Here is a 12967-nt window from a genome sequence, read left to right on the forward strand (position 1 = left end):
CCCCATACAACTTTCCATCAACATCATCTGCTCCTACAGTCCCTGCCCAACCCTCCACTCCACCGCCCACCACCTCTTCTGCCTCCCACATGTCCACCCATTCTGTAGCTTTTTCCACACCTTCACCTCTAACTGTTCCTTCCCCACCACGATCCCAGTCCTCTCTCCACACACCCAGTGTCGAAGTGTCCCGCAGCCCCTCCAGAAGTATTTCCACCCCACAGTACACAGATTTGTAATGTTTTTTTGTTGTAATAAAAATGCCCATTGGGTTTAAAACCTTTATTAAAAAAGTTTTTTGCACTTTAAAAACATAAAAAAAAAAAAATTTAAATAAAAGTTAAATTATCGTTTCACAATGGTTGTCTGTCATTTCTTTCTGCGGCGAACTATGTTTTAAAAAAAGGTTAAATACAGGGTATTTCAAAGGTAAAAAGGTATTCAAAACCAGGTATATAACTGTGGGTAAATTTTAGCTTTTTGCCACAGTTGTTTTCCTGGTTGTGTTTGAAGCAAAGTATTTCACCTAAAAAGTTGTGTTTATTGTTGGTGATTTCCTACCAATGTACACAACTTTTGTTAAAAGGTGAAATACTTTGCATAAAACACAACCAGGTACACACCTGTGGCCTAAAGCTAAAAATAGTAAGACCACGACAAGATAGCCAACTTTGGTTGGCAAAGGTATATACTGTTGGTCCAGAAGGTACACAAGTTTAGGGCACAAATCTTTCACACTCTGTCATCCCAGTGTACTCTGCCTTGAGGTGACACAAAGTATAGTGGAAAATTGTCCCTGAAACCGTCACAGAACTTCTAGTGGTAATATTTACAATGACAACATCCATCTTCGCCAGTAACTTGCTCTTCTCTCCAACCTGCACTTTCTTCTCTACAACCTGTCAAAGAAGGGCTGTAGGAACATGCTATATCTAGTTTTCCAGTAGCCAATCCCGTTCGGAAGGCCACAAGGGTCAATTTTAAAAACCGGATCCGGCGTAATCCGTTGAAAAACGGATAGAAAAACGGATAGAAAAACGGATGAACCGGATGAGACGGATCCGGTTTTGTCTGTCAAGAACAAGACGGATCCGGCAGAAAACCGGATCCGGCACATCAGGTTTTACAAAACATTCGCCGGATCGCGCCTGACGCCGAAAACCTGATGTGTGAAAGTAGCCTTACTGTGAAACTAAGGCTACTTTCACACTTGTTTTTTTTTGCTGCGCGTTTTTCCCGCAAAAAAACGCATTGATAAGCATACAACTGCTGCGTTTTTTTCAAGCATTTTTATGAGCATGCATGAAAAAAACGCAGCGTTTTTATGCGTTTGTATGCGTTTTTAGTGCGTTTTTACCGCGTTTGCGTTTTTTTCCAACATTTTTAGGTGGCCCCTCACACTACCCAAACCATGACTTTACTAACCCTAACCCTGACCCTAACCCTAACCCTAACCCTGACCCTAACCCTTAACCAAATCATACTTAACCCTAACCCAAACCCTAAACCCTAACTAACCCTAACCCTAACCCTGACCCTGACCCTAACCCTAACCCTGACCCTAACCCTAACCCTAACCCTAACCCTGACCCTAACCCTAACCCTAACCCTGACCCTAACCCTTAACAAAACCATACTTAACCCTAACCCTGACCCTAACCCTAACCCTAACCCTAACCCTGACCCTAACCCTAACCCTAACCCTAACCCTAACCCTGACCCTAACCCTAACCCTGACCCTAACCCTTAACAAAACCATACTTAACCCTAATCCTGACCCTAACCCTGACCCTAATCCTTAACAAAACCATACTTAACCCTAACCCTGACCCTAACCCTAACCCTGACCCTAACCCTAACCCTAACCCTAACCCTGACCCTAACCCTTAACAAAACCATACTTAACCCTAATCCTGACCCTAACCCTGACCCTAATCCTTAACAAAACCATACTTAACCCTAACCCTGACCCTAACCCTGACCCCAACCCTAACCCTAACCCTGACCCTAACCCTAACCCTAACCCTGACCCTTAACAAAACCATACTTAACCCTAATCCTGACCCTAACCCTGACCCTAACCCTTAACCAAACCATACTTAACCCTAACCCTGACCCAAACCCCAACCCTAACCCTGACCCTGACCCTAACCCTAACCCTAAACCCCCTTAACTAACCCTAACTCTAACCCAAACCCCTAAATTCCATGGTTAAAAAAAAAAACGCATATGCAAAAAAACGCATACATGAGCATGCCAGTGCGCACATATGCGCATCCATAGGCTATAATGGCCATTTTTAGCGCAAAACGTGCGCATATGTGCGCATGCGCTTTTTTGCAGGGCCAAAAAATGCAACATGCTGCGTCTGGAAAATACCAACGCACACCCCAAAAAAACGCAGCGCATGAAAATCGCATACATGCGCTTACAAGCGCGCAGGTATGCGCACCCATGTTAAATATAGGGGAAAAAACGCATGCGCAGGTATGCGTTTTTTTCCAGCGCTAAAAAACGCAAATGTGAAACCAGCCTGAGACTGGTTACACTTCCACCAACCAACAAAATGTGACAGGTTAGTTCACACACACACCCAGTCAGAACTGCCTGAGATCACTGTGCGGCATCACTCAGTAGGAACAAAAATGTTGACTACGTTACTGTAATGACCAGAGGTCCTAATAAGATCCAGTGGGTCACAAACCAAGACTGAGGCAGAAATAACAATACTGTCTTTACTAAAATGACAGTTGGAGTGAGATCTAGTATTGAAGAAAACAGACTAAAATTCCCTTATTAATTAGACTCACTCAGCCAGAGCTAAAATCAATGTGTCAATCCCAAAGTTCCCGCTTTGAGTGTGTAACACTAAGATTTGGAATAAATTTACCTGTGCAAAAGGTCAAACCAGGTACTAAGAAAACAGGTGTAAGTAGGATGAGGTGATATTATGGGACCCCCTGGGATGGTACACCGAGTATAAACCGTTCAAAACCCACAATAACAATAAATATAAATATAACAGAAGTTCTTAAACACTTAATAAGGGGATACCCGTGTATCTATTACTACGGTACCATTAACCTGAGGTGAGTCTCTACTCAGGCATATAATTTGCATCGGCTGCAGCCAGTCCCAAAGTCCAAAGTCTTTGGCGCCAAAACAACCACAGGAAAACAAGGTTCAGCGTCTTATTAGCCGATGCAGAGCCCACACGCCGGTGACTTACTGTTCTGAAGCCTCAGTATACGGTCCAGGATATCACTTCAACGTGGCTTGTCAGGAATCAGGATCCCTCTCAATACAAATGATACAGGATACCATCTCTTCTCCAGTAGTCACTCACAATTTCTCCTGCCAGCAACCCACCTGAATCTGCACAGGATAAATGTTTTCTGTTGCTTTTCAGCTCAGCCCCATAGGGCCTGCACAGAGCTCCACAGTCACACAGCTCTCAAGAATGCTTTGTACTTGTTCCACAGCAGAACCACAGGTTCACAAGAGGAAGGTGGTAACACCCTCACAAACACACTGGCTGCTGTCTTTACAGAGTCCAGACTCCTTGCTTCTCATCAGCTGCCTCACACACAGTGTCTCGCATGGGAGTCTCTCTCCTTCCAGAAGCATCACTTCTCAGCATCCTAAATAGCAGACACTATGCCCCACCCCCAGCACACACAGTTTCCCAGGCTTTTACCCTCAGCTCAGATGTGCAGAAACAGCACAGAGTCCTAATGCTCTCCGGATGTCATCACAGTTCACCATCTAGCATTACTATAATTTAACTAATTGTGCAGCCATCTAGTGCAACTACCAAGCAATTATCTGGAAAACTGAAACAACTAAATGAATGCCAGGGATGGCTATTGGTGATGCAGCACAGAAGCTTTTAAACTTAACAAGATGACTCTAAACCCCTAGGTAGAATCCAGTTATGGAATTATACACCATCGTGTTCACTTTAAGGACCATATGAGTGCAATGGGCCACTATCCGGATCACCTCTGCATACTTCGATAGATCCCCTTTAATACTCTAGTTTTTGTAATTCTCTAGTGGTTGATCAAGATGAGTTTGATGGGCACTGATGCACTCAAGTGCCTGTATCTGCCTGTCTGAGTTTGGTACCAAACTATCTGTGTGTGCATGCTCTCTCCCACCGTTATCCTTGGCCTGAGCTCAGTACTTACCGACTTGTATCTAGTCCCTGTGTAATTGCAGATGAGCCCATCTGGATGACAGCTGTTAGAACAAGGAATGACATGTTTCTAACCAGTGCGTGGTACCACAGCTGACTTGATGGAGGGCCCTCCGGGTGTGTCATGGGTGTTGGATCCTGGGGATTTTGACTCCGCGGATGGAGCTTGATAAAGACGTCACATCTCCTCCTCCTTGGAGATCGCAGCAATCTTTCTCAAGATGACCACCGAACCAACCCCTGTTGGGCACTGCTTCCCAATTGCTTGTACTGTACCCAGGCCTGTGGCTCTGTCTGGTTATGTCCAAACTGCAGTTCAAACCTGCAGAACAGAGTTTATTTAACATAACACGAGTCTCTGCCAACAGAAACGCTGTTTTTATTTCTCCTCACAAAACTGGGGTCGCCACTTCATAATAAAAATCCTGAACAAACCAGTTTAACCCCTTCCTGACATTGGGTGTAATTGTTACGCCGATGCTGGAATCCTTCCCTTTCAGGTGGGCACCGGCACTGAGCCCACATCTTTCCCAGCACATGTACGCTGTTTTGAACAGCTGACATGTGCCTCTAATAGCGGCAGGTGGAATTGCGATCCACCTGCAGCTGTTAACTAGATAAATGCCGCTGTCAATGGTCGGCACTCATAGCAAGTGAGCATTTATGCTACAGTGGCGCCCCTGAGGCTTCAGTCGCCACAGAGGCACTGCACCTTCTCCTAAGGTGTAGTGCCCCACCATCCAGGTAACCTCTTTCACACTTCAGTTTTTTGCCATCAGTCAAAATCCGCCAAAAATTTGAAAATGGCGGATCCGCAAAAATGGAAACAAAACGGATGCAAACTGATGGAACGGATCCGTTTTGTTGAGGATCCGCCATACCGATTTTACTGCGGATCCTCAACAAAACGGATCCGTTCCATCAGTTTGCATCCGTTTTTGTCATCCGTTGGATCCGTTTTTTGCGGATCCGTTTTTCCACACCTCCAAAATGGGATGCTCCCAAATATGATTCGCTCTTGGAAAATGCTCTCAAATGTGATTGGATGCTGGAAACTAGGGAGAAATATATCTAGGGTGTTGTGATACAATTTCTTTGAAAGGTTTTAGAGCTAGTGGCAGCGATGGAAGGAGTTAGTGCGAGTCTGGAAGGAGTTATTGCGAGTATTGACAGCTTCTGTGTGGAATTGGATCTTCACTTGAATCGGTTGGCAATTATTGCTATCGAGAGGGAGAAAAGAAGACTGCGAATCCTGCGTATGAGGAGACGGCGCCAGTGGATTCATCCCATTAATGCGCAGAGGTTCACCCGTGGCGTTTTTTCCACACTGTACCTGGAATTGAGGGAGAATCCGGACAAGTTCTTCAACTACGTGCGCATGCGGATGGAATTCTTTGAGATATTGGTGGATCGTGTTGGAGAACAAATCCGGAGAAGGGACACCTACATGCGGTTTTCTATATCACCGGCGGAGCGTTTGATGGTGACCCTTCGGTAAGTTATCTACCTTTTAAAATGTTTCAGATTCTGCAGGCTTTTATTGTTATGTTATGGCTTGTAGTTTGTATTAATTTTACTTTTTTTCCCTTTTTTTAAGATTCCTGGCAACTGGAGAATCCTTCACCTCCCTCCATTTCCAGTTCCGGATTGGGATTTCCACTATTGCTGGAATTGTACAACAGACCTGCCGGGCATTATGGGATTCTCTACAGGAGGAATACATCCCAGAGCCAACCCAGGAGAGGTGGCTGGAGATTGCAGAGAAGTTTCAAGATATCTGCCAGTTTCCAAACTGCATCGGTGCCGTGGATGGCAAGCATATCAGGATTGTGAAACCCATGGGATCTGGTTCACAGTTTTACAACTATAAAAAATACTTTTCCATTGTGCTAATGGCCATTTCGGATGCAAACTGCAAATTCATTGCCGTGGACATTGGTGCATACGGTCGTTCTAACGACTCACAGGTATTCAAGAGTTCCACCATGGGCCGTCGCTTGTATGGAGACAATTTTAACTTCCCACCTCCAAGACCACTCCCTGGAACAACAGGCCCACCAATGCCTTTTGTGTGCGTTGGCGACGATGCTTTTCAACTTTCAAAACACCTACTGAAGCCATATGGTAGTCGTGGATTAACACACCAGAAAAGAATCTATAACTATCGGTTAACCAGAGCGCGCAGAGTGGTGGAGTGCGCGTTTGGAATTTTAACTGCAAAATGGAGAGTCCTGTTAACGGCCATGAAAATGAAAACAGAGACTGTGGATGAGGTGGTAAAGGCCTGTGTAATCCTGCACAATTTTGTCCTTTCAAAGGAACCAGTTTCCATCGATGACAATGTGTATGAAACCACCTTGTGGGATTATGAGCAGCAAACTTTTCGGAGTACTGGTTCAGTGGCAAGAATTAGGGATACCTTTGCAGATTATTTTGTTACACCAGAGGGACAAGTGGACTGGCAATATCACATGATATAATTTTCTTCTTACCAATTGTGAGTAATTTTTTTTTTTTTTTTTTTTATCTGAAATTTTACCAAGTGTTTGCTTTGCACAAGCATTGTGTTTTACCATGTGATTTGGTTAATTTTACACTTTGCAGTGTTAACAATTGTTGGGTACCAAGCGTAAAGTTATCCAAGTGTTGTGTACCAAGCGTAAAGTTACCAAGTGTTGTGTACCAAGCGTTTTACACTTTGAAATGTTCACAAGTGTTGGTTATCAAATGTTGTGCTACCAAGTGTTTTTTTGTACCTTGTACACCACCGGTGTACTGTGAAATATTACCCAGGGTTGTGTGTTGTGTTAACAAGTGTTGTGTTTACCTTTTACACCACTGGTGTAATTTGAATAAAGAAGCAAAAAATAAACATCACAATAAAGTTTTTTGAAAAAAAACAGTTTATTTCTGACAATTTGTATTAACTGTATTTTTTTTTTTTAATTTTTTTTCTTAACTTTTTTTGTAACTTTTTTTGGTATTACCTTTTTGGTAACTTTTTTTTGGTATAATATTACCTTTTTTAATTTTTTTTTGGTATATTACTTTTTTAATTTTTTTTTGGTATATTACAACAGAAAAATTACAAACTATGATAATGTTGGGTGGAGATAGTATTGGAGGGGGGGTTAACAGGGTTGACCACATCGAGGGGGGGGGTAGGGGACTGGGGAGGGAGTTGGTGAGGACCAGAAGTGGAAGGGGGGTTTAACACATGTGGTTGGGACGGGAGTGGATGGACAGACGAGGTTTGTGGGTACATTGAAGGTGTATGTGGGGGTGGGTATGGCGAGGGCATTGGGGTATAATGCAATGGGGAAGGTAGGTACTGGGAAGAATGGAATGGGGAACTAGAGAAAGGAGAGGGAGTGGTAGGAGGAGGGACGGCTGTGTGATTGATGGTGGTGGAAGGATGGACGGGGGGAGGATGGACTGTGGAAGGATAGACAGGGGGAGGATGGACTGTGGAAGGATAGACAGGGGGAGGATGGACTGTGGAAGGATAGACAGGGGGAGGAAGAGATGCTTCAGCAAGCACTTCCACTAGAGCATTCTGACAGGCTTGCATCACACGCATCTGCTGGTGAGTACTTAAACCTTCCATTTGCCGGACAACAGATTGAAAAAAGGTATGTCTCGGTGTCTGGTTTGATTCTAAACTCATCTGTTCCATGTATCTTCTGAGTTCCATGATACTTTGATTGATCATGGTCAACCCAGAAGATAACCGTTGTCCATAAGTGTGGAAACCGTGTTGAACAGTTGAGTTTAGACTCAAACAGTCAGACAAGGTCAGCCTTTCCTGACTCCTCAGACGCTGCCGGCCAGAACCAAAAGTTGGTCGAGATGTTGCGGCAGTGTCTGAGGGGTGGGGAACAGGGAACAAGTCGTCACCAGCAGCTTCATGTGATGAAGTCTGCCCTGCTGCTCCAGTGCTGGTGGAGGGGATAGAGGGATCAGACAAGAGGGTAGGTACAGAGGGGTCGGATACCTCGATGTGGTCACCGGGGGCGGTCTCACTAGGGATCACTCCAGAGGGATGCAACTCTGATGCAGACTCCCGAGTGCTGCAGATGGTGCTAAAAAAAAAAAAAGAAGAAAAAAATGTATATTAAAAATATTGATATTTAATTTAAGTCTGCTGAAAAAAAAATTGGTTAAACATTTCTACTACAGGAATTGTTTGGGGAATATTTACCTTCTGCACGCCATTGTAGATCGCAGGAACGCCAGGGCTTGGTAGTTTTTGTACTGGGGTCCCCGGCGTCCTCCCGACGATCCACTCGGGGTCTGAATCTCTTTGTTGTAGTCCCTCTTGAAGCGATCCCGGAGCGACCGCCACCGTGTGATAACCCTGTCACCTGTGAAGCAAAAAAAAAAAAAAGGTTTAGTATTCAACACTTCACATGCTGGAAATATAAGTTACTGAAGTTGTAATACTTACGCACAAAATCCCTGGCCCTCGCATTGAGTTCCTCCCAGTTGTCAATAACTGAAGAACAGACTTCATCCCAGAGCCGTCGTGTGGTTGGTTGGTCGGCATGAAGACGGTTTGCCATGTTCCACAGCGGCTCCCGGATTTCCACCTCATGGATGAGGTCATCACTATCAATAATGACACCCTCCTCCTGATGTCTGCGGGAAGCACGCTGTGAAACCTGTGAAGATAAAAAACAAAACAAAAAGCAAAAAATTACATTATATTCAAACACATGATGTTCATTTAAACAATTATCAAAATAGGGTTACTTACCGTTTGCCGACCACCAGAGGCATCACCTTGACGACCCTGGGATGTCCTGGGAGTCACTCTAGTGCGGGCACCGGATTCTGAAGACTGTGGGAAAAAAAAATGTTTGGATGGATGCAGTTATGGTGTGCACTGTGATGAATGTTTGTGTTGGGTGTAGCATTATGTATCTGTGTATGTGCTAAACTTACAATCTGCGCACCCCCTCCGTGTGTCTCTCCACCCTGCACGTCTCCTCCTGGAAGCTCCTCTGAATCAGCTTCCTGTTAAAACATAATAGGATAGTGTTTTTAACCACAAAAAAATTATTTTAAATAAAAAATAAACAAAATTTTTTTTACCTCAGCTCGCTGATGATGTGAGGGGGAGCTTTCAGGAGAAGACATTACGGCTTGGGGCAGCTGTGTTGCTTCCTGAACTGATCTGCAAGTATAAACACACTTGTTAAGCTACTATACAAAGTATCATAATAAGCTTTCAGGCTTTTATACTTACAGGGAAAATGTTTGGCTGGCAGTATCTGCTTCGGCCTGGCTGGCAGTCTCTGTTGCGGTCTGGCTGGGCCTCTCTGCTGCAGCCTGGCTGGCAGTCTCTGTTGCGGTCTGGCTGGGCCTCTCTGCTGCAGCCTGGCTGGCTCTCTCTGCTGCTACCCTGCTGGTAGTGCTTGAAGTGATCTGCAAGTATAAAGAGACTTGTTAAGCTACTATACAAAGGATCATAATAAGCTTTCAGGTCTTTATACTTACAGGGAAACTAATGGTTGCCTGTACGCCGCGGTGTGGCTGTTCCTCTCTGCTGCGGTCAGGGTTGTTTCTGCTGCGGTCTGACCGGTCATGTCTGCTGCGTTGATCCCTGCTGCGGTCTGAATCTCTGCTACGGTTGGGCTGGCCGTGTCTGCCGGTATGGTGGCGCTTCATTGTGTGAACTGAAAGAAAATGATATGAAAGTTTAAAAAAAAAAAAAAAAAAAAAACAACCACATTTTGTATGTGTAATTCCCTGAAACTAATTATACGCAATTTTAAGTGTTTGCATGTCTACATTCCCTTATCTCAGAGTGTAACCAGTGATTGAAGGTGTCTAATATTTTGTGTAAACCTACTTTCTTTGTGTTTTGTAACTGAGTGTAACCAGTAATTGAAGGTGTGTAATTGCTGTGTATACCAGTTTGCATTCCCTGAAACTCTCACCGAGAGTGTAACCAGTGATTAAAGGTCTCACCGTGTAACCAGTGATTGAAGGCGTGTAGTGTGTAATTGCTGTGTATACCAGTGTTTGCATTCCCTGAAACTCTCAACAGAGTATGTAACCAGTGATTGAAGGTGTTTAATTTCTGTGTATACCCACTGTGTTTGCATGGTTTTGAATTCCCTGAAACTCAGTTGTGTATACCCATTTTTTCATGGTATGTTGCAATCTCACTTTTAACCACACTTGTATACCAGAACACTTCAATTACCTTTATGGTAACTTAATTTTACCTTTTTTAAAATGATACAAAGTAGATTTTTTCAAAACAATTTATTTATTTATTTTTTTATTATTTTTTTTTTTCCAAAAAATAGGAGCTACTCTGCTCTTTATTTTAAATACCACAATACATGAAAAATAAAAAAACACAAACACGCATAACACACAGCCAGGCTACACACTCCAGGTGTCTTGCAGGTGGAAGATTTGCAGCGGAGTTTGAAATTCTATCAGTCAGGCTGGTGTTTGATGTCTGGTTCGGTTTCTTCAGTGTGGCTGTTGCCAGATGTCTGGGCACAAACCACATACAATACCATTTAGGCCGGTTTCACATTTGCACTTTATAGCGCAGCGATGGCCTGCACACGTCCGCCACAAATCCCCACCTACTACTGCACATGAATGCTTGCGATCTGCGCACCCTATCTTTATCATAGGGTGCACAGATGGTGCGCTGGCAGGATTTTACAGTGTGCTGCGCACTTTTGAAGGTGTGCCGTGCGCGCCAAAATGCAACATGCTGCGTTTGGCGCGCAAGGGCACACCTTCAAAAGTGCGCAGCACATGGTAAAATCCTGCCAGCGCACCATCTACGCACCCTATGATAAAGATAGGGTGCGCAGATCGCAAGCATTCATGTGCGGTAGTAGGCGGGGATTTGTGGCGGACGTGTGCAGGCCATCGCTGCGCTATAAAGTGCAAATGTGAAATCGGCCTAAATGGTATTGAATGTGGTGTTATTGGGCACAGACATCTATATTAAAACACCAGCCTGACTGATACAGTCAGGCTGGTGTTTGATGTAGATGTCTGGGCCCAATAACACCACATACAATACCATTTAGGCCGGTTTCACATTTGCACTTTATAGCGCAGCTATTTCCTGCACACGTCCGCCACTAATCCCCACCTACTAGCGCACATGAACGCTTGCAATCTGCGCACCCCATACTAAAGATAGGGTGTGCAGATCGCAAGCGTCCATGTGTGCTAGTAGGCGGTGATGACCAGATGGGACGGGGATTAGTGGTGGACGTGTGCAGGTTATCCCTGCGCTATAAAGTGCAAATATGAAACCAGCCTTTACACCACACAATCACAGCAAGAAATACAATATTAAAGTTGTATGAAAATAACATGCAGTACACATGCAACAGAAAAAAAAAAAAAAAAAATGCAACACACACGCTCCAGGGGTCTTGCAGGTGGTAGACTTGCAGCTGTGCAGACAGGTTTTATAGCTCTAGTTGAATCTTCTGTCAGGCAGGCTGGAGTCTGATATCTTGCTTGGAGTATTCATTGTTGCTGGTGCCGGATTGTCTGGGCCCAATTACACCACATACAATACACCACTCAATCGCAGCAATCACAGCATAAAAAATACAATATAATTACAGTTGTATGAAAATAAAAAGCAGTACACATGCAACAGAAAAAAAAAAAAAAAAATGGAAAGAAAAAAAAAAAAAATGCACACACAGGCCACACACATACACACACACGCTCCAGGGGTCTTGCAGGTGGTAGACTTGCAGCTGGGCAGACAGGTTTTATAGCTCTAGTTGAATCTTCTGTCAGGCAGGCTGGAGTCGGATATCTTGCTTGGAGTATTCAATGTTGCTGGTGCCGGATTGTCTGGGCCCAATTACACCACATACCATACACCACTCAATCGCAGCAATCACAGCATAAAAAATACAATATAATTACAGTTGTATGAAAATAAAATGCAGTACACAAGCAACAGAAAAAAAAAAATATAAAAAAAAAAAAAAACAGACATGCAACACTCGCAGACCACACACACACACACACACACACACACACACACACACACACACACACACACACACACACACACACGCTACACACTTGCAGGCCATACACAGAAATGTCATAGGTATACTCACACTTGGTAAAGCTGGTACTGGCAGGCCTCTTGATAGCTGTGGCTGCAGGCTTGGTGGGTGTCTGGCAGGCTGGGTGGTCTGGCAGGCTTGGTGGCTGTCTTGCAGGCTTGGTGGCTGTCTTGCAGGCTTGGTGGCTGTCTTGCAGGCTTGGTGGTGGTCTGGCTGGCTTGCTGTCTGGCTGCTACTGCATGTCTGGGCCCAATTAGCCCATCTTATATAGTTTTGGGACTGTCTGGAAAAGTATCTTTTTTTCTGGGCATGCGCAGTGCGATTTTGCGGATCCTGCCGGCGGATTCCGCAAAATCGCGGATCCCGGCGGATCCGCCGCCCATAGGGCCCCATTCTACCGCATGGCTGATGACGGCGGATCCGCCGTCATCCGCCATTTTGACGGCAAAAAAAAACGTTACATTCTCCGTCCCCCTCAGACAGAATCCGCAAAGAATTTTGCGGATCCGCCGAATATCGGACGCAACGGACGACCATCCGTCAAAATCCGCCACTAATGTATCCCAATGGGGAAATTGGCGGATCCGCAACAAGAAAAAGCGGATCCGCCAATTTCAAATTTTGGCGGATTGTGACTGATGGCAAAAAACTGAAGTGTGAAAGAGGCCTAAGGTGGGAACTCCTGACC

At 44.6% G+C, this 12967-nt stretch overlaps 1 protein-coding gene across 1 annotated transcript; it reads right to left on the bottom strand.

Moving 5' to 3' along the window:
• Window positions 1–9007: 9007 nt before the first annotated feature.
• LOC141100572 (uncharacterized) lies at window positions 9008–12497 on the bottom strand. Its single transcript, XM_073589134.1, has 5 exons — window positions 12331–12497; window positions 9698–9876; window positions 9447–9625; window positions 9293–9374; window positions 9008–9214 (listed from the first exon to the last, which is right to left on the bottom strand). Exons 2-5 carry the CDS (start codon window positions 9866–9868, stop codon window positions 9008–9010), a joined length of 639 nt encoding a protein of 212 aa, XP_073445235.1. The 5' UTR covers window positions 9869–9876; window positions 12331–12497.
• Between the last annotated feature and the right edge of the window lie 470 nt (window positions 12498–12967).

The sequence above is a fragment of the Dendrobates tinctorius genome, unplaced genomic scaffold (genome assembly GCF_039654945.1).
Source record: "Dendrobates tinctorius isolate UK_male_01 unplaced genomic scaffold, ASM3965494v1 ptg000011l, whole genome shotgun sequence".
In the NCBI taxonomy this organism is placed as follows: domain Eukaryota; kingdom Metazoa; phylum Chordata; class Amphibia; order Anura; family Dendrobatidae; genus Dendrobates; species Dendrobates tinctorius.

Bases quoted from the DNA above. Each gene is read 5' to 3' on its own strand.
- LOC141100572 (XM_073589134.1), bottom strand. From the start codon at position 9,868: ATGAAGCGCCACCATACCGGCAGACACGGCCAGCCCAACCGTAGCAGA. The intron at 9,375-9,446 runs GTAAGTATAAAA...TTATACTTGCAG, and splicing joins GCCAGCCAAACATTTTCCCT to ATCAGTTCAGGAAGCAACAC. The intron at 9,215-9,292 runs GTAAAAAAAATT...ATGTTTTAACAG, and splicing joins CACATCATCAGCGAGCTGAG to GAAGCTGATTCAGAGGAGCT.